At 42.5% G+C, this 18,954-nt stretch overlaps 1 protein-coding gene across 8 annotated transcripts in view; it reads left to right on the forward strand.

Moving 5' to 3' along the window:
- clasp1a (cytoplasmic linker associated protein 1a) overlaps positions 1–18,954 on the forward strand; it is a 155,813-nt gene that overhangs the window by 84,384 nt on the left and 52,475 nt on the right. For 4 of the 8 annotated variants that reach the window (XM_056289159.1, XM_056289161.1, XM_056289160.1 and 1 more), the window contains exons 10-19: positions 228–320; positions 1,075–1,220; positions 5,083–5,218; positions 5,551–5,621; positions 6,034–6,093; positions 6,825–6,902; positions 7,762–7,929; positions 10,122–10,168; positions 10,348–10,518; positions 18,444–18,551. In XM_056289159.1, coding sequence (XP_056145134.1) covers positions 228–320; positions 1,075–1,220; positions 5,083–5,218; positions 5,551–5,621; positions 6,034–6,093; positions 6,825–6,902; positions 7,762–7,929; positions 10,122–10,168; positions 10,348–10,518; positions 18,444–18,551 — 1,078 coding nt within the window. Of the gene's footprint in view, positions 1–227; positions 321–1,074; positions 1,221–5,082; positions 5,219–5,550; positions 5,622–6,033; positions 6,094–6,824; positions 6,903–7,761; positions 7,930–10,121; positions 10,169–10,347; positions 10,519–12,431; positions 12,456–16,617; positions 16,623–17,451; positions 17,478–18,298; positions 18,316–18,443; positions 18,552–18,954 lie in introns of all 8 variants that reach the window. The other 4 variants (XM_056289166.1, XM_056289165.1, XM_056289164.1 and 1 more) reach the window with 2 other exon arrangements.

An 18,954-nucleotide genomic window follows, 5' to 3' on the forward strand; every position in this document is an offset into this window, starting at 1 on the left:
GATGTTAGAAATAGCTACCATGGAAAAAACTAAAAAGCGGGAAAATATATGATGTGGACCATCATTTCTGTTTTGTTGATTATCCTAATTTTGGTCTGCACATTGGTTTCTGTACCTCTCCGGTTTCTAAACTCTCTGAACATTTTGAAATTGATCCTAATTTGGTATGACATTTCCTTTCCTGCATCCTGTATGAAGCATTAATTGTCACATCTCTTCCTGTCCAGTTCTACTCAAATAGAGAGCTGGAAGACCACCTGACAAAGATCAGAGAAATGCTGTCTGATGACAAACATGACTGGGAGCACAGAGTGGTGGCAGTATGTCTACTTATTTCTACATTCATACAACACACACACACACACACACACACACACACACACACACACACACACACACACACACACACACACACACACACACACACACACAATTTTTGCGGCACGGTGGTGCAGTGGTTAGCACAGTCGCCTCACAGTAAGAAGGTCCTGGGTTCAAGCCTCGGGGTAGTCCAACCTTGGGGTCATCCCGGGTCATCCTCTGTGTGGCGTTTGTATGTTCTCCCCGTGTCTGCATGGGTTTCCTCCTACAGTCCAAAGACATGTAGGTCAGGTGAATCGGCCATACTAAATTGTCCCTAGGTATGAATGTGTGTGTGTCGGCCCTGTGATGGCCTAGCGGCCTGTCCAGGGTGTCTCCCCTTTTGCCGCCCAATGACTGCTGGGATAGGCTCCAGCATCCTGCAACCCTGAGTAGGATAAGCGGTTTGGATAATGGATGGATAGATATATAATGTTTCACCCATCTATATATATTTACATGCATGCTCACACAGATACATGAGCACATAGATTACACACACATACTAACCATAAGTGAGACATTTGCATAGCATAACTTGTTTTAATGACAAGTGAATTACATGTAAAATCATAATTACTGATAGTAGTAGCATTTGTAACTTGCAGTGTTCGAGAGTGGGTAAATCTAGTGATTAAATAATTGGTGTGTTTGCAGTCAAAATCTCTCTCTCTCTTGCTCTCTCTCTCTCTCCCCCTCTCTCTCCACATGCAGCTGAAGAAGGTGCGCTCTCTCATGTTGGCGGGAGCGGCAGAGTATGAAGGTTTCCCCCAGCAGCTTCGGCTCCTGGAGTCTGCCCTCAAGCTGTCTGCTAAAGACCTACGCTCCCAGGTTGTCCGCGAGGCCTGCATCACGTTAGGGTAAGACCCTGAAGCCAGAGATATGCTACTTTCAGCATGTCTCTCACTTTCAGAATGTCTCTGACTTCCTTTTTGGACACAACATTTCAGTAACATGTCACCATTGGCCTTATTTCAGTGCATCATCCTGTGTATTTGTCTGTGAAAATATACCGCATGTTGGAAATTCACAAAATGATACTTCAGACATCACCTCCATAGAAAATACACTCAGGATTATGAAGTAATCTAGAATGATAGAAATGTAATTGTCTGGGCTTAAATTGCAGCATTATTATATACTAATGCAGTATGTAGCTAGAAGATTTCCATGAGGTACTTCACGCAATTATATATTTATATACAGTAATACGGAAGTCCATTTTCTGGAGAGAGGACATTGCAAATCTTTTTAAGGCTTCCCAACTGTATCTTTGTTAAGCACAACCAGAGGGAAAGTTGAGGAGGCATCAGTAGGAGATGCTTTGCTTTCCTCTCTTCACAGGGCAGTCTGACAGTCCCGCTTTCATTTTGGCAACATGTCTATTTGTGCAACTGAGTCAGACATGTCTTCTCTGTGGCTTTGAGCACAAAGCAACACTAGAGTTGTCAACTTAATCCATTTAGATGCAACCTCTCTGCACACTTAAGCTAATGAGCACAAACTCTGATAGGGTGTGAAATGATCAGCATGCTGTCCATACAGAAACATTAGTTGCATCTGTCATGTGTTCTCTAGACTGTCCCTGTTCATGTGGAAAGGAGCTGAGAGATACACTGATGGGTAGGTAGGGGCTGGATGTACATGTGTGAGTTCTCCATGTTGATATTACCACGATACCGGTGGCATTTCTTTGAAATCACAGAAAGCTGAATCAGTTTATCTGGACACGTTTATTGAGAGACTTTTCTGGGAGACAACTTTCTGTGATTTTCTTACCTGGATAATTGCGCATTCATACAGAAATTTCTTTGAAAGTTTCCAGTCTGCTCCCAGGTTGAGATGGATAGGAGATGGGGTTATGGCTCTCCATGAAATGATGTTTGTAGACTGTTGCAGGTCTAGAGGGATTGATATTGATCTGAGTGAGTCAGATCTTCCATCTTCCTTTTCTTGGCTCTTTTTTTCAGCATCTCTGATAGATTCTCTGCACCATTGCACTTCATTGTCTCTTATTTCGCCTGTATATAGTCAAACCTTGTGTATATATCTGAAGATTGTTGTGTTGTTGTGTTATTCTAAGTTAAGTACACTGAGAGAGCCACGAAACCAGAGTCAAATTCCATGTATGTGCAAACCTACATGGCCATCCATCCATCTATCCATTATCCAAACCGCTTATCCTACTCAGGGTCGCGGGGGATGCTGAAGCCTATCCCAACAGTCATTAGGCAGCAGGCGGGAGACACCCTGGACAGGCCACTAGTCCATCACAGGGCCGACATGCACACCTAGGGACAATTTAGTATGGCCGATTCACCTGACCTACATGTCTTTGGACTGTGGGAGGAAACCGGAGCACCTGGAGGAAATCCACACAGACATGGGGAGAACATGCAAACTCCACACAGAGGACAACCCGGGACGACCCCCAAGGATGGACAACCCTGGGGCTCGAATCCAGGACATTCTTGCTGTGAGGCGACCGCGCTAACCACTGCACCACTGTGCTGCCCCCTACATGGCCAATAAACATGATTCTGATTCTGATTTATCTTGTTCTTTCTGTCTGTCTTTCCACCTGCCTGCCCATCTGTCTCTCTAGCTCTCATTCTGTTAGTCTGTTTCAAAAATGAGGTTGTCATTTATAAAGAAGTGACTTCTCCACTCACATAAGTCTTCATGTCTCAGTGAATATTTTGTGAACTTCAAACCCTTTAAATTTCTCCAGTATATTTCAGTGAAGCATTTCAATCCTAATACCAAGTTTTGAAAATACAGAGTTAGTAGTTGTAGATCTTTATTTGTCCCCGAGGGGCAATTGGTTTTGCTGTGGTAGCAATAAAAACCAACACAGGACGAGACACACAAGACAAAAATTACAGATATCACGCATAAATAATAACCATATGTAAATACAGGAGTAAAAGATGAACACATGAAATACAAACATTGCAATTTTAGTAGAAAAAAAGAAGGGAGAAGAAACAGACATGGTTGGAGATGTGCTGATGGGCGATGTGCAGAAGGTATGAAAGAGAATTTGTACGTGTTAGCTTTGGCTGATGGTTGTCTGAGGTGGAAACCAAGGGGGTATAGGAACTTAAATTCTAAGTTGAAGGGGGTGGGTACTGTCAGACATAATGTATTCTGCTTTCTTTAACAACTGTTTGTTGTGCAGTTCAGATAGACTTTTCTGCTGAGTGCCAGTAACGTTTCTACTGACTTTCCTCATCCTTGTTAGTGAGTCTTTCTGTTTGAGGTTGGGAGATGCATACCAGCAGATGAAAGAAAAAGTGAAAACTGACTCAGTAAAAGATTTATAAAACAACATCATCAGGGATCTGTCAACCACGAACTTGGCTAGCTTCCTCTGACAAAAAAGAAGCCGCTGGTTTTTCATACTCAGCGTATCTTTATTCTTATCAAAGGTCATCTTATTGTCAATTATAATGCCCAAATACTTGTACGACAACATTCACAACATCTTTTCCGTTAATTATAATGTTTGCAGGAGTTGGATGGTGATGTCTGAAATCAGTGCACATGTCCTTGGTTTTTATCACATTCTGCCCAGTAGAAAGGTTTTGAAAGTAGAATCTATAAATATGGGGAACCGAAGCACCAACTGAGTCCTTTGGTCCCCAACTGACTTTGAGAGGGACTCATGCTGATTGTTCCACTACAAGCAAAGTTGTTGCTCAGGTTGGAACTTTTTTTTTGGGGGGGGGGGGGTTCCCCCCTTTTTCTCCTCAATTGTATCCAGCCAATTAACTCACTCTTCCAAGCCATCCCAGTCGCTGCTCCACCCCCTCTGCCGATCCGGGGAGGGCTGCAGACTACCACGTCTCCTTCGATACATGTGGAGTCACCAGCCGCTTCTTTTCACCTGACAGTGAGGCATTTCACCAGGGGGACGTAGCGCTTGGGAGGATCACGCTATTCCCCCCAGTTCCCCCTCCCCCCTGAACAGGTGCCCCGACCAACCAGAGGAGGTGCTAGTGCAGCAACCAGGACACATACCCACATCCAGCCTCCCACCCACAGACACAGCTAATTGTGCCTGTAGGGATGCCCGACCAAGCCGGAGGTAACACGGGGATTCAAACTGGTGATCCCCGTGTTGGTAGACAATGGAGTAGACTGCTACACTACCCGGATGCCCCAGGTTGAACATTTTTCAACTAAAGTAAATGACCATTTTCCTTATTTCATGTATTTTCGGGAACAACAGTGGCTTGCTGCATCATAATGCCTCTTTCCATTCACTTTTCATTGATCGACAGTGTACCAAAGTTTCACGCAAGCAAGCCCATGACCACTTTCACCATTGAATTGATATAGGCCATGTTTTTGAAAGATGGAAAACTCTAAAATTGGAGAAAGCATTCATTAGTGATGATGACCTTGCAACATTTTTACCATGCAAGTTAATGACCTTTTGTAATTTCCAGAAAGTGTGCCATCGCAGATATCCATAGGTGGTGAATTTAGGTTAGGAAGGATTTAGTTAGACCCCACAAAAAAAAAAAAAAAAAAAAAATCACAACAGTAACATACAGCAGAATTCAGAAAATGGAGGGTGCCACTAGCCCATGTTACAAATTCTGCTTTTAACAATATGTCATGGGTTCTCTGGTTGCTCATTTATGGCAAAGAAATTATCTTAACCTAATATGATGCAGATAAGGCGGTCTTTCTCCTGCTTTTCTACTCTCTCAGACATTTGTCATCGTTGCTGGGCAACAAGTTTGACCACGGGGCAGAGAGCGTCATGCCAATACTACTGAATCTGGTTCCCAACAGTGCAAAGGTCATGGCCACATCTGGGATGGCTGCCATCCGCCTCATCCTCAGGGTGAGGACTGTTTCAGATCGATTATATTATATTATATTGTATTTTAATAATCCTCCTCCACTAATCATGCAGTTGCAGCAGTAGATAACATAATGTGACTAAAAGCTAATAGAATTTGGACTTAAAAGTTTTAAAATCAAACATAGCAGCACTAGAAGCATGTTAAGTATAAAGATGAAAACAATTGTAATAAAATGAAAAAATGTGTGACATAAGCACATCACACCACATAGTGGCCCTCAAGTGAGACCAATATGAATATATTGAAGGATAAGACAGGATTAGACAGGAGGAGCTTGTTGATATATTCAGCATCTATCTTTCTCTTCCAGCACACACACTATCCACGTCTCATCCCCATCATTACCAGTAACTGCACTTCCAAATCAGTTGCTGTCAGACGGTAAGAATTTGTGCTGTGCCGCTGTTCAAAGAAAAACAACCTACTCTTCAGAACAGTAATACTGGACGAAATCATTAAAAGATTGCAATGGAATATAACTAATGTGTAATATAATACTAATATAAGTTACTGGCTCTCTTTTGGCTTACCTGTTTTTAAGCAGTGTCTGCCTTTTTTGTTTTACTGTGATTTTTTTTTTCTTCTTTCAAATTTGTGCTGTTGTTGGTAGTATGTGTCAGCTTTCCTTCTTTCCTTCCCACATTTTCCTTTTTAATCATTATTGTTATTATTTTTGTTATAAGTATTATTTTCACTGTGATTTTAGTTGTATTCAAGAAGAATAAGGTATTCCTTGATACAAGCTGATATTTCTTGTTTTTGTTTTTTTTATTTCTTCTTATGTCCTCTTTAGACGATGTTATGAGTTTCTGGACCTCATGCTTCAAGAGTGGCACACCAATACACTGGAAAGGTGGGCTGGCACACTATAATCAGATTATTCTGCCATTTCTGTCAACAAATGTTTACTATATGTTGTCCTGTAGCTTGCACTACTTGATATTTGGTAGAGGTCTGTGTTTGTATGTGGGGTTGTGTGTTAAGGAATGTGTGTGTTTGTGTGTGTGTGTGTGCGTGTGCGAGTGTGCGTGCATGTGTGTTTTTATGTAAAATGAGAGTATAATTTGTGGGTGTCGTTGCATGTGTCCATGCATTATGGCAACAGGAGGCTACTTAATCCTCCATCTCCACACAAACACACACATGGTGACATTTAAGTCAGTTAGCCAACTGCACATTGACTGGTCACGCGGCTGATGAGGCAGGTAAAATTGATGAGCACCGAAAGAGCCGTCATCATCTTTAGTCCTCAACATCCCATCTAAGTAACCATGACAACACCAGCAGATAGTTTAAAAAGCATGTGAAAAGCCCTGTCTGTGGCTCCATTCCCCGTGGACCTCCAGTGGATGCGACAAGAAAAGATTAGAACAAGAGAGTCAGGGCTCTGTGTCTCAGCAGAAACCATCGCGGAATTCCTGTGTCTTCGTAATGTTGGTGATGCTCAATGTTTTAGAGCAGGGACAGCTCTGTGCATTCATCTTGCCTGGTTTCATCTGAAAGTGAAGCATTAGGAGTCTGAGTCCTTCTGTTGGGTGTGTTTTATTTCTGCCCCCCCTTCACCATGTTCCCATACTACCCCAGACACGTGGCTGTATTGACCGAGACCATCAAGAAAGGCATCCACGACGCAGACTCCGAAGCCAGATCCATCGCCAGAAAGTAAGTGACATTGCATTGTGTCGCAGTTTTAATGTTGACTTTGTTGGTAATCTACTAAATCAGATTACTTCTGCTGTATGTGTAGACTTGCTTAGTTAACAGAACTGACTTTGATGCTCCTAAATAACGGGAATTTCCAAGTGGCTTTTTCCACAGGAAATCTTCTGCTGTCTGTCTTAATAGCATGCTATTAAGCCTGATGATGGAAATAATTTTCCTAAGTTTTAATGTCAAGGACTATTTTCATTTGCTGAAAGATTTTATCCCTTGTCAAATGGTTAATGGACTGATTTTTATATAGCACTTTTTCTAGCCACAAAAGCCATTCAAAGCGTTTTACAATTAGTTAATGCCTCACATTCACCCACAAACATATACACACACACTCATACACCAATGGCAGTGTCAACCATGCAAGGTAAATACCGGCTCATCGGGAGCAGTTAGAGGTTAGGTGGCTTGCTCAGGGACATCTCGACATTTTTGCCAGGAGGAGCCGAGGATTGAACCAACAACCCTCCAGTTACCGGATGACCTGTATTACCTCCTGAGCTAATGCTGTCCCTAGAATGCTAATGATTATAATGCGGATTGTGCTAGACTCTGTTAGAGTAAATGATTTAGAATTTGGAATGACATAAAAACACCCAATTACAAGGTTTTTCCTCTGCTCAGGAAGAGGAACATGTGCACGTCCCCTAGTTTTCCTGTGAGGTTTTTATGGTGCACTGTGAACAAATTACAGCTTTCCTGAATAATTAATTTGAGGAAGTAAAATTGTTCACCTCTCCTTATTCAGACTCGAGTTTTAATCTGTCTTTGTCCCACCTCCTACCCTTCCCCCTGCCTCCACTGATAGGTGCTACTGGGGTTTCCATGGCCACTATAGCCGGGAGGCAGAGCATCTGTTTCAGGCGCTGGAGTCCAGCTATCAGAAGGCCCTCCAGTCCCACCTGAAGAGTTCTGACAGCATCGTGTCCCTCCCCCAGTCAGACCGCTCCTCATCTTCCTCCCAGGAGAGCCTCAAGTATGCACAACTCAGCCTCCTTAGTGCTGTCTAAGTCCCCTATCTTTCTTTCCTCCCTCTCTCTCCACACATCTATTGGTTTAGTGATGTATTACCCCCTTGTTTCCATTCTCTTTCCATTCTATTTTCATTCTTGCACTATTCCTCCCTTCCTCCTCTAGCTCTCTGAATCTAACTTACTCTGCTCCTGACTTCCTCCTTGCCTTCCTGTATGTCTGGGGTTTCCTTTCCCGGTGTCCTTGGCTCCGTCAGGCTCTTCCATGCTAATTGCTGTTGAAGGGCTGTTTTCTGTAACTGATTTGAGGAAGCAGCAAATGCTCCTGCCTTGTTGGCTGTGATTGTAAAACCATTGGCAATTATTGTCAATCCGGTGGCGCTCAGCTTAAACATGCTCACTCGCGCAAGGGGATGCAAGCACACATGCTAGACATGTACTAACAAACACACTGGATCAACTGCTTGCATTTATTCAATTTATCCAGTTTACAGATTCCCTGTGGATTGTGTGCAAATGATGTCATCCTATCCACCTATCCACCAGGACTGCATCTGCTGTGGTTGTGTGTGTATGTGTGTGTGTGTGTGTGTGTGTGTGTATGTATGTACACTACCGTTCAAAAGTTTGGGATCACCCAAACAATTTCGTGTTTTCCATGAAAAGTCACACTTATTCACCACCATATGTTGTGAAATGAATAGAAAATAGAGTCAAGACATTGACAAGGTTAGAAATAATGATTTGTATTTGAAATAAGATTTTTTTTACATCAAACTTTGCTTTCGTCAAAGAATCCTCCATTTGCAGCAATTACAGCATTGCAGACCTTTGGCATTCTAGCTGTTAATTTGTTGAGGTAATCTGGAGAAATTGCACCCCACGCTTCCAGAAGCAGCTCCCACAAGTTGGATTGGTTGGATGGGCACTTCTTTGAGCAGATTGAGTTTCTGGAGCATCACATTTGTGGGGTCAATTAAACGCTCAAAATGGCCAGAAAAAGAGAACTTTCATCTGAAACTCGACAGTCTATTCTTGTTCTTAGAAATGAAGGCTATTCCATGCGAGAAATTGCTAAGAAATTGAAGATTTCCTACACCGGTGTGTACTACTCCCTTCAGAGGACAGCACAAACAGGCTCTAACAGGTACTATTTAATGAAGATGCCAGTTGGGGACCTGTGAGGCGTCTGTTTCTCAAACTAGAGACTCTAATGTACTTATCTTCTTGCTCAGTTGTGCAACGCGGCCTCCCACTTCTTTTTCTACTCTGGTTAGAGCCTGTTTGTGCTGTCCTCTGAAGGGAGTAGTACACACCGGTGTAGGAAATCTTCAATTTCTTAGCAATTTCTCGCATGGAATAGCCTTCATTTCTAAGAACAAGAATAGACTGTCGAGTTTCAGATGAAAGTTCTCTTTTTCTGGCCATTTTGAGCGTTTAATTGACCCCACAAATGTGATGCTCCAGAAACTCAATCTGCTCAAAGAAGTGCCCATCCAACCAATCCAACTTGTGGGAGCTGCTTCTGGAAGCGTGGGGTGCAATTTCTCCAGATTACCTCAACAAATTAACAGCTAGAATGCCAAAGGTCTGCAATGCTGTAATTGCTGCAAATGGAGGATTCTTTGACGAAAGCAAAGTTTGATGTAAAAAAAATCTTATTTCAAATACAAATCATTATTTCTAACCTTGTCAATGTCTTGACTCTATTTTCTATTCATTTCACAACATATGGTGGTGAATAAGTGTGACTTTTCATGGAAAACACAAAATTGTTTGGGTGATCCCAAACTTTTGAACGGTAGTGTATGTGTGTGTGTGGTGTGTTAGTCAAACAGTGTTGAATGCACTCATTTTCAGTGCCTTCCCATTGAGCTACACAGTGAATGGAAACCCTGCCACAGTTAGAGGCATTATCTACTGATTGGACAAGAATATGGGACCACACATTAGGTTGTTTTGAGGCGTGTATCCTAAACGCCAAAAACTCACATACCATAAGTTTATTTGTGCCTCCAGAGGGAATGGCACAAAACCTGTTCTAAGACCCATCAATAAACAAAGCCTTTTAATTTCTGCCACTGTGGGTCAGTTGTTTGACAGCATAACCCTGTATTGTATGCGTTTCATATTTGTGCCGTAAACTTAGACATTATTGATTATCACCACTAACATCTTTCTCCCTATCTGTCTGTAGCCGGCCACTGTCTGTGAAGAGTGTCATCGGAGGGAGCATAACAAGAAGTAAGCTGCTCCCTGTCACATACCAGTTTTCAATTAATAAATATTTGAGAAGTGTCTCATTATCATTGTTATTATTGTTGACATTATTTTTATTATAATTATCATTATCATTATTTTTGATAGTAGGATTTCACCGCTGACCATCCCCCAATTTCATTTCTCTCTGTTTGCTGTCCCAGGTAAGCTGGTGAGCACCAGGGTGCCGACCACGCCGGGCTCACTTCAGCGTTCCCGTAGCGACATCGATGTTAATGCAGCATCCAGCGCCAAGTCCCGCCTCTCCACGGTTCCCACCTCCTCCCCTTTCAGCTCAGCCGCTGCGCTCCCCCCGGGCTCCTACGCTTCTCTAGGTAACGATCGATCATCTTCATAACTATCTCACACACACACACACACACACGCTGAAAAAATGAAGAAAAAGGATATGAAACGGGGGAAGAGGGTTACCCTTAGCAGCCAGTTACATCAAACTAAAGACCTTGAGTGGCAGCCTTTAATGCAGTAAATGAATGTTTTTTGTTTCAGGAAAGAATACACTCAGGACACTTCTGTTGTGCTGTTGTTGTATCTCCTTTTAGTGGTCCCGTGTTCATAAAATATTTGATTACCCATTCACGTGTGACCCATCAGCCAGGAGTTTCTTCCCCCATACCTGATCATATCCCAAAAGTATCCCCATACGTATATTGTAACTGAATAATTCATAGTGCCATACTGTTTCTGAGCCATACCCGTACATACGAGAAACAGCTTTACTTTTCTGGAGCTTGGGTTTGTGCTCTGCTCTCCATTGTTTTCTGCAATAGCTGTCATTATGTGCTTTACAGCCAGCATGTTAGTGGAGAACTAAAACGAGGGCCTGTTTTGCTCAAGTTTTAGCACAGATGGTGAAGAAGGCAGAACAAGCAGGAGATGTCCTGGGGGGGTAGTAGATACTGAGGAAACTCTGTGAAGTAATTACGCTTCAATGTCAATTCTCTAAAGACACAGAAACTGACAAAAATACTGTCCTACTGCATTTAAAAAGTTTTGCTCTAAAATGTGATTGCCCCATTTTCACAGTTTCACAAAAATGTGATACTGTACATGGTCTTACAACATATATTTTTATTATAGTATGTTACAATAACACTTCCACTCACTGGAACATTAACATGCTAGGGATATTAAGACATTAAGGGTTTAAAAAAGAGTCATGTCAAGACATTAAACTAGATTTCTCCGTCTTAATGACTTGAAATTAAAAGCTCCAAATTTAGTGATTTTTCTTAGCTTTTAGACAAATTAGACTAACTTCATAACTCCTTCCACTGCAGTCTCAATATTTTGCACGCACGCACGCACGCACGCACACACACACACACACACACACACACAACACAACTATATTAGTGGGGACCCCTCATTGACTACATTCATTCCCTAACCTTAACCATCATAACTACATACCTAACCTTTACCTTAACCTTAACCTAATCCTAATTCTAACCCTAACCCTAAACCCAAGTTCTAACCCTAAAATTGACCCTTTTCCTCATGGGGACCCAAAAGAATGTCCCCACAAGGTAGGTGGTGTTTGGTTTTCCATCCTAATATGATAGGAAAACAAGGGCACACACACACACACACACGCACGCACGCACGCACGCACACAAGCACATGCACAGACACTCACACACACACAGACACACACACACACACACACACACACACACACACAGATAATGGCTTTAGTTGGCTATTCCTCAAAGTCCAACATCTCAGTGAAGTATTTACTCAGGACATTTTCTCTTGAACTCACTAGCTTATTTATAGACAAAATTGGGCTTATTAATAACCACTGGAGGTGTCGTTAGACTGTTCTATCAACAGGAACGGCAAGTTAGACTCTGCCATTGAAATGACATTTAACAAATGACTTTGACAAGGTTGAGTAGGTCTCCATCGTAATTAAAAAACTCTGACACTATTTTGAAGATATTTCACTAACATTGAAAGTTAATGAGGAATGGTCAGCCTGCCCACTGCCACCACTAGATATTAAAGTCACAGCAATATTTTAGCAATGCAAAAAATGTCTCTTCCTCTTTTCTTCTCCAGTGGGCTTCTCGTGGATTCCTAATGGCCATTACTAATGATGGGTTGTTTGACTCGCTCCCCCTCTCTTTCACTCCTTTTCCTGCTTTAACTAATGCAACTAATATCTCCCTTTATACCTCTCCTCCCACTTGCTGCTCCAACGCCTTTCTTAAATGCCCAAAAGATGGCACGCCTGGTAAATCCGATGGTAAGATTTGTGTAATCCCATGTGTGTGTGTGTGTTTGCAGGCTGTATGTTTAGCTGTACAGTGTGAAAGAGAGTGGAAAAAATGAAGATATAAGTGTAAGTTTGAGTGCATCTTCTCCATGTGTTTGGGGCTACACTCCTTGCACCCCCCCTTCTCTTTTTCCTATGTCTCTTCTCAGTGTCCTCTTTTCTTCTCCCTCCCTAAGTAGTGGAACTTTGCATGGACTGTCTGCATGGATCTCCTGTATAACTCCAATCCTAACCTCTGTACCAACCTTTCCTCTTTCGCTACTCACACAATACATTCAAAACAGGTTTAGAGGATGCACCTATCTGTGCTTTCATTATTTTGTTCTTGTAGAGTATGAAGTAGCCTGATTTGTGCCAAATAGCCAATGTGACACTGTCAGGGTAATTTTCTTCTGTTTTCTTGAATGTTTCGTTACAACTAAGTTAATATGTTAGACTTATTTCAGTTTTCTAAAGTAATTCTTTATGTGTTTCCGTATTTTGTTGTGGTCACTTTAAGAATCATAGGATTAAGTAACAGGAAGTTATGTCATGTGACCAGTAATCAGGAAGTAAGTGAGCATGACACAGAGAGCTGTTGTTTTATCGCATCTGAGCTAATCCAGCGACATCTGCATACATCTTATGCCTTTGGTAACATCGTGGTTTCACTATGCTGTCCTCGATATATGTGCTGTATATAACTTGACAGTCAGATCAACGCCTTCCTTGCAACGTCAATAAACTCGTGGACAAGGGGCCAACTGTCTTCAGAGTCTTGATGTTAGGAAGGCGTTTATCTGACTGAAGCCAAACAGACATCGGGAAGTCTCTGTCCACAAAACAGAGATATTTCCCAGAGCCATTTCTGATACTGGCGAGCCCCCAACGAATTCTGATGACTGCAATAAGCTGTGTCCCATTCATGGAAAACAGCACCCTCTACGTAAATGTTGTGCATTCCAAGAAAAACCCATTAAAGATCGTAAGACATTTTTAAAAGAGAATAATGTGTGCTTTAAATGCTGTTCTTCATCATCACATATCGCAAGGAACTTTAAAATGAAAGTTCAATGTTCTGAATTTAAAAGTGAGAGACCCCACACAGCGCTTCACCCCGGACTGGCACCCAGGATGGAAGAGGCGGACCCTGCTCCTGAGCACGGTGGGGAGGAGGAGGAAACGTCACTTCAGTCTCAAGTTACCACCAAATGCACAAAAGTCTGTGACGGAGATCTGACAGACTGATCCTGCTCTAAAATATGTCTTGTAAAAGTATATCCAGCTGGCCACAGAGACAAAGCAGTGAAACTATATGCGATTCTGGACGAGCAGAGCAACAGGTCACTAGTTCGTTCACAGTTCTTTGAAGTGTTCAGTGACCAAAGTTCAAAAGTTCCTTACACGTTGAGAACATGTGCTAGAGTAAAGGAATCAGCAGGAAGAAGGGCCAGTGGCTAAGAAGTGGAATCGCTGGATGGAACTGTCTGTATCCCATTACCAAGCCTCATAGAATGTAATGACATTCCTAATAACAGAGATGAGATTCCAACCCCTGATGTGGCTCTTCATCATGCTCACCTAAAGTCAGTGGTGCACCTCATCTCAGACATTGACCCTCAAACCCCAATTATGCTTCTCTTAGGTCGGGACATTATCAGAGTTCATAAAGTCATTAAAAATGTGATAGGCTCACACAACCTACCCTATGCACAGAAGTTGGATCTGGGGTGGGTCACTGTAGGCAATGTATGTGTAGGTAGTGTCCACAACCCACCTACAATCAGCACCTTCTGTACGAACACCACAGAGCTAAAACGCCCTATTCTCTTTGATCCATGCCCTAACATGTTCCGTGTTAAGGAAAAATACATCCAGGCCACCAATTACCCCTAACATATTCTGAGGAGAAATCGACCTGTGATGATGACCATCTGGGATGCACCGTGTTTAAGTGGACCAAAGATGACAACCAGGTGGCTTTTTTGATTCAGGATGCCTCTTTCATGAAAATACTGGATGATGGACAACAGAAAGATTCGAACAACAGTTGGGTAGCACCATCACCCTTTAAGCGTCCATGTCAACAGCTTCCTAAAAACAGGCCCCAAGCACTGAAGCGTCTCATGTCTCTCAGGTGCAACTTTGAGAGAAAGCCTGAAATGAGAGACCACTTCCTCAGCTCCATGGACATGATGCTTAAAAATGGCCACGCTGAGTTAGCTGAACAGTCGCACTTGCCAACACTGACTCCTTTGATTATTCCTGGCAAAAGTCACATTGCAGCTTTACTCGTCAGACAGCACCACGAACAAATCCACCATCAAGATCGTCACTTTGCAGAAGGGGCTGTCTCTTCAGCTGGCTTTTGGGTAGTTGGTAGGAAGAGAAAAGTGAGCAGCAGCATCCACCAATGCATAACTTGCAGACGGCTCAGAGCGCCACTTAACATCCAAAAAATGGCCAGCCTTCCACCAGATCATCTTTCAACAGACCCTCCCTTAACAAATGTTGGGCTAGACGTGTTTGGCCCTTGAACTGTCGCCTCACATTGGACCAGAGGATGCTTTTCACAGAAAGCAGTGGGCCATAATCTTTACATATATGAGCGTAAGAGCTGTTCATATCGGAGTCATAGAATCCCTTGACACATCCAGCTTCATCAACGTTTTCTTGCTGTGCACGGGCCAGTCAAACATATTAATTCGGACCGTGGCACTAACTTAATTGGTGCCTGTAAGGACTTGAAGATACCTTCAAACATTGACTGTACAACTGTGAAGACTTACCTGTCAGAACAAGGTTGCACTTGGACCTTTAATCCTCTGCATGCTTCCCATTGCAATGGAACATGGGAAAAAATAATTGGTCTTGCAAGGAGAATTCTGGACTCTATGTTCCCCAGCTGAAAGATAAGCTTACCCATGAAGTGCTGCTGATCTTCATGGCAGAAGTAGCAGCCATTATCAATGCCAGGCCTCTTGTTCTTGTGACAACTGCCCTGATGATTTGTTTATACTCATACCAGCTGATCCTGTCACACAAAAGGTGAACATTGTTCCTGCTCCTGCAGGTGAGTATGGAGTTTCAGACCTCTACAAGCGCCAGTGGCAGCAAGTTCAACACCTGTCCAACACCTTCTGGGACAGATGGTGGAAGCAATTCCTCCCAACATTACAGTTAAGGCAGGAAGTGTTGTTCTCCTCAAGAACATCCAAGTGCCAAGAAATGAATGGCCTCTTGGACTGGTAACACAGACCTTCCCTAGCAAAGATGGGAAGGTGCACCAGGTTGAGGTGAAGGTCATTAAACCAGGAGGAGCTACACTCTTTCTTAGGCCTGTTACAGAAATAGTGCTTCTTCTCCCCCCAGATGCCTAAGTAGATGAAGTGTCATGGATTTGCTGAATGACGTGTAATCACACCAGGCAGGGAGTGTTTTGTTACAACTAAATTAATATCTTAGAAGTCTTGTTTCCATTTTCTAGAGTAAATCTTTATGTGTTTCTGTATTTTGTTGTGGTCACTGTAAGAATCACAGGATGTCAGTAACAGGAAGTTATGTCATGTCACCAGTAATCAGGAAGTAAGTGAGCATGACACAGAGAGCTGTTGTTTTATTGTATTTGAGCTAATCCAGCGACATTTGCATACATCTTATGTCTTTGGTAGTATTATGGTTTCACTGTGCTGTCCTTGATATATGTACTGTATATAACTTGACAGCCAGATAAACACCTTCCTTGCAACGTCAATAAACCTGTGGACAAGGGGCCAACTGTCTTCAGAGTCTTGATGCTAGGAAGGCGTTTATCCGACTGTCAAGTTATATACAGCACATATATTGAGGACAGCACATAGAAAATAATCAAAAAACAAAAACCTTGTTGTAATGATTAATGACTTTGGTGGCGAGATAATGGAAAAACTTTGCATGCCCAACCCTTGACCTTACAACCTCGTGTGTAAAACAAAAATCTTGTTGTAATGATTAATGACTTTGGTGGCGAGATAATGGGAAAACTTTGCATGCCCAACCCTTGACCTTACAACCTTGTGTATTTCATACTAGAAGGTGATCTCTGTCCTTTCATATCTGTATGTACATATAGACATGTGTATATTGCACACAAGTTGTTATTGTACACTGTAAGAGTCAGTGACTTTGGGGTCAAAGGACTATTTCCGCACCTCACAAATCTGTAGAAAAGACACTGATTTCTGTTTTTTTTTCTTCTCCTTTCTTCTTTATCGCTTATTTTCCACGAGATCTGTTTAAGTACTGTATAACTGTTGTTATAGCTGCTCCTGGCCTCTTGCATAATTGGCAGGTCTTGGGCACTAGGCAGTGTGTCTGCAGCCTCTCTTTACTATCCTTCATTACAGCACATTGGAAGATAGGGCATGATAAGTTCTTGTTATTGGGAGAGGTGCTTGTGCAGTGCAAGGCTAGAGGTACCAGGCTTTTCTTGTGTGTGTGTGTGTGTGTGTGTGTGTGTGTGTGTGTGTGTGTGTGTGTGTGTGTGTGTGTGTGTGTGTGTGTGTGTGTGTGTGTGCGCGCGTGTGCGCGTGCGTGCGTGCGTGCGTGCGTGCGCGTGCGTCTGGACTTGAGTACTTGGTGAGGTTTGACTGAATTTTAATGCACTATATTTCTTGTTACTGGAGCTAACTGGAACCTGCAAGGTTGCTTCTTTACAGCTATCCACTGACTGGTCACATTGTTTTTTTTTACGTTATACTTAAAAAAAAAAAGGATTTCTTTTTGGGGTTTTTTTGTTGTTTTTTTTAGATAACAGCTCTCAGTAGCATTAATTTGGTAATGCTACTGGGGGCTGAACATTTTGACCAGTGTAGCATGTTTGATGAAGAGAAATATCAATAAAATTCAAAATGTCAAGGTTAAAGAAGATTGTCATTTTCATTTAACTTACTGACTCCTGTGGGGAACCAAGATAATTACAGTGGTGATGGAGCAGCCCAAATCCCAGCGATCCATTCGAAGTGAAATAGAGTTGTCAGTGCTGCTATGTCGGCCCTTCCTCCACTGGCCAACAAAAAGTAGGGTTTAACCTTTTAGCATTTTAGTTTTGTTTACTGAAAGTATGTTGGTAAAGGTACTGTGCAGGCTTGTTCTGCCACAACTTGGTTTCTTCTCCAAAGTTGCTGCTACCTGCCTTACTCTTCCATATTTGACTGCCATGTTGAAAATGTAAAACGCTATGCGTCCAATCATTTTCCCCAGGAAAGTTCTACCCAGCTGCAACCATTTAAATGAGGAACTACAAAACTGTTCATGATTTGGATATTTGTGGATTAGCTATTGTCTTAAAGACACCACTAGTAGAAAGTTTCAAAAAAGGACATTTGTTTGCATGTAAATCTTTAAGATCGTAGCTTTACAGTTTGGGTCCCTGCTTGGTGTGGTGGTGTACTGTAAGTGAATGCAGATGATGATCAATGTTCATTGATCTGTCTCTTTCCAGGCCTGTGTCAAATAGTTTTTGTAAATAATTTTTATCGTTTGTTTTAGTCTACCTGACTTACCAGAATAGCAAGGTTTGCAACATGTTATAGTATAATGAGCAATGGAAGCAAAGGATTTTCTTTACTCTGTAACTTGACTGGCACTAATGTCAACTGTCTTAGCTTGATATGTAGTCTCCACTCATCTGGCCCTCCTTGGAACTTGAAACAAACACTAAGATTTTTTTTTTTTTTTTGCAAAGATTATCTGAGTTAGTTTTGTCTGTTTCCCCCCTGTGTGTTTCCAGGTGGTTCTGTGCCCTCATCCAGGTCTTCTCTTCATTCTGTCTCTTTTCCAGCATCTCTGTCCAGGGTCGGGGTGGACAATGGTGGGGATTGGAAGCAGATTTAACTCACTCTCTGTCTCTTGGTCTGTCTGTCTGTCTCTCTCTGTCTTGCTGTCTCTTTCTCTGTCTCTGTCTGTCTCTCTCTCTCTCTTTCTCTCTCTCCTCACCAGGCCGTATTCGTACTAGGAGGCAAAGCTCAGGCAGTACAGTGGGGGCCAGTACCACAATGGTGGACAGCAGGGGACGCAGCCGAGCCAAAGTGGTCTCCCAGTCCCAGCGTAAGTACGAACACACACACACACACACACACACACACACACACACACACACACACACACACACACACACACACACACACACAGGTCATATTAGAATAAGAAACACATAACACTTAACCCTTAACCAAATACAGTAAATGTACAGGAATCTTTGTTACAGACAGACATCAGTGCTGAGACATTTTGCAGGATATATTCACACACAGTACAACTATAATGGGAGAGCTCAGTTTTTTGTATCAACATTTGTAGCTGTCTGAAGCTATGAGTTTGTATACCATTTTCAATCTGTCACACTCATGCTGGAGGAGTATGTCTCATCACACTTCAGCCACCAGATCATACTAGGTGTCTTCCACTTGTCTGTTTTGTGTGTTTGTGTGTGTGTGTGGGGGGTGGGGGG

This window comes from Lampris incognitus, chromosome 11 (genome assembly GCF_029633865.1).
Source record: "Lampris incognitus isolate fLamInc1 chromosome 11, fLamInc1.hap2, whole genome shotgun sequence".
NCBI lineage: Eukaryota > Metazoa > Chordata > Actinopteri > Lampriformes > Lampridae > Lampris > Lampris incognitus.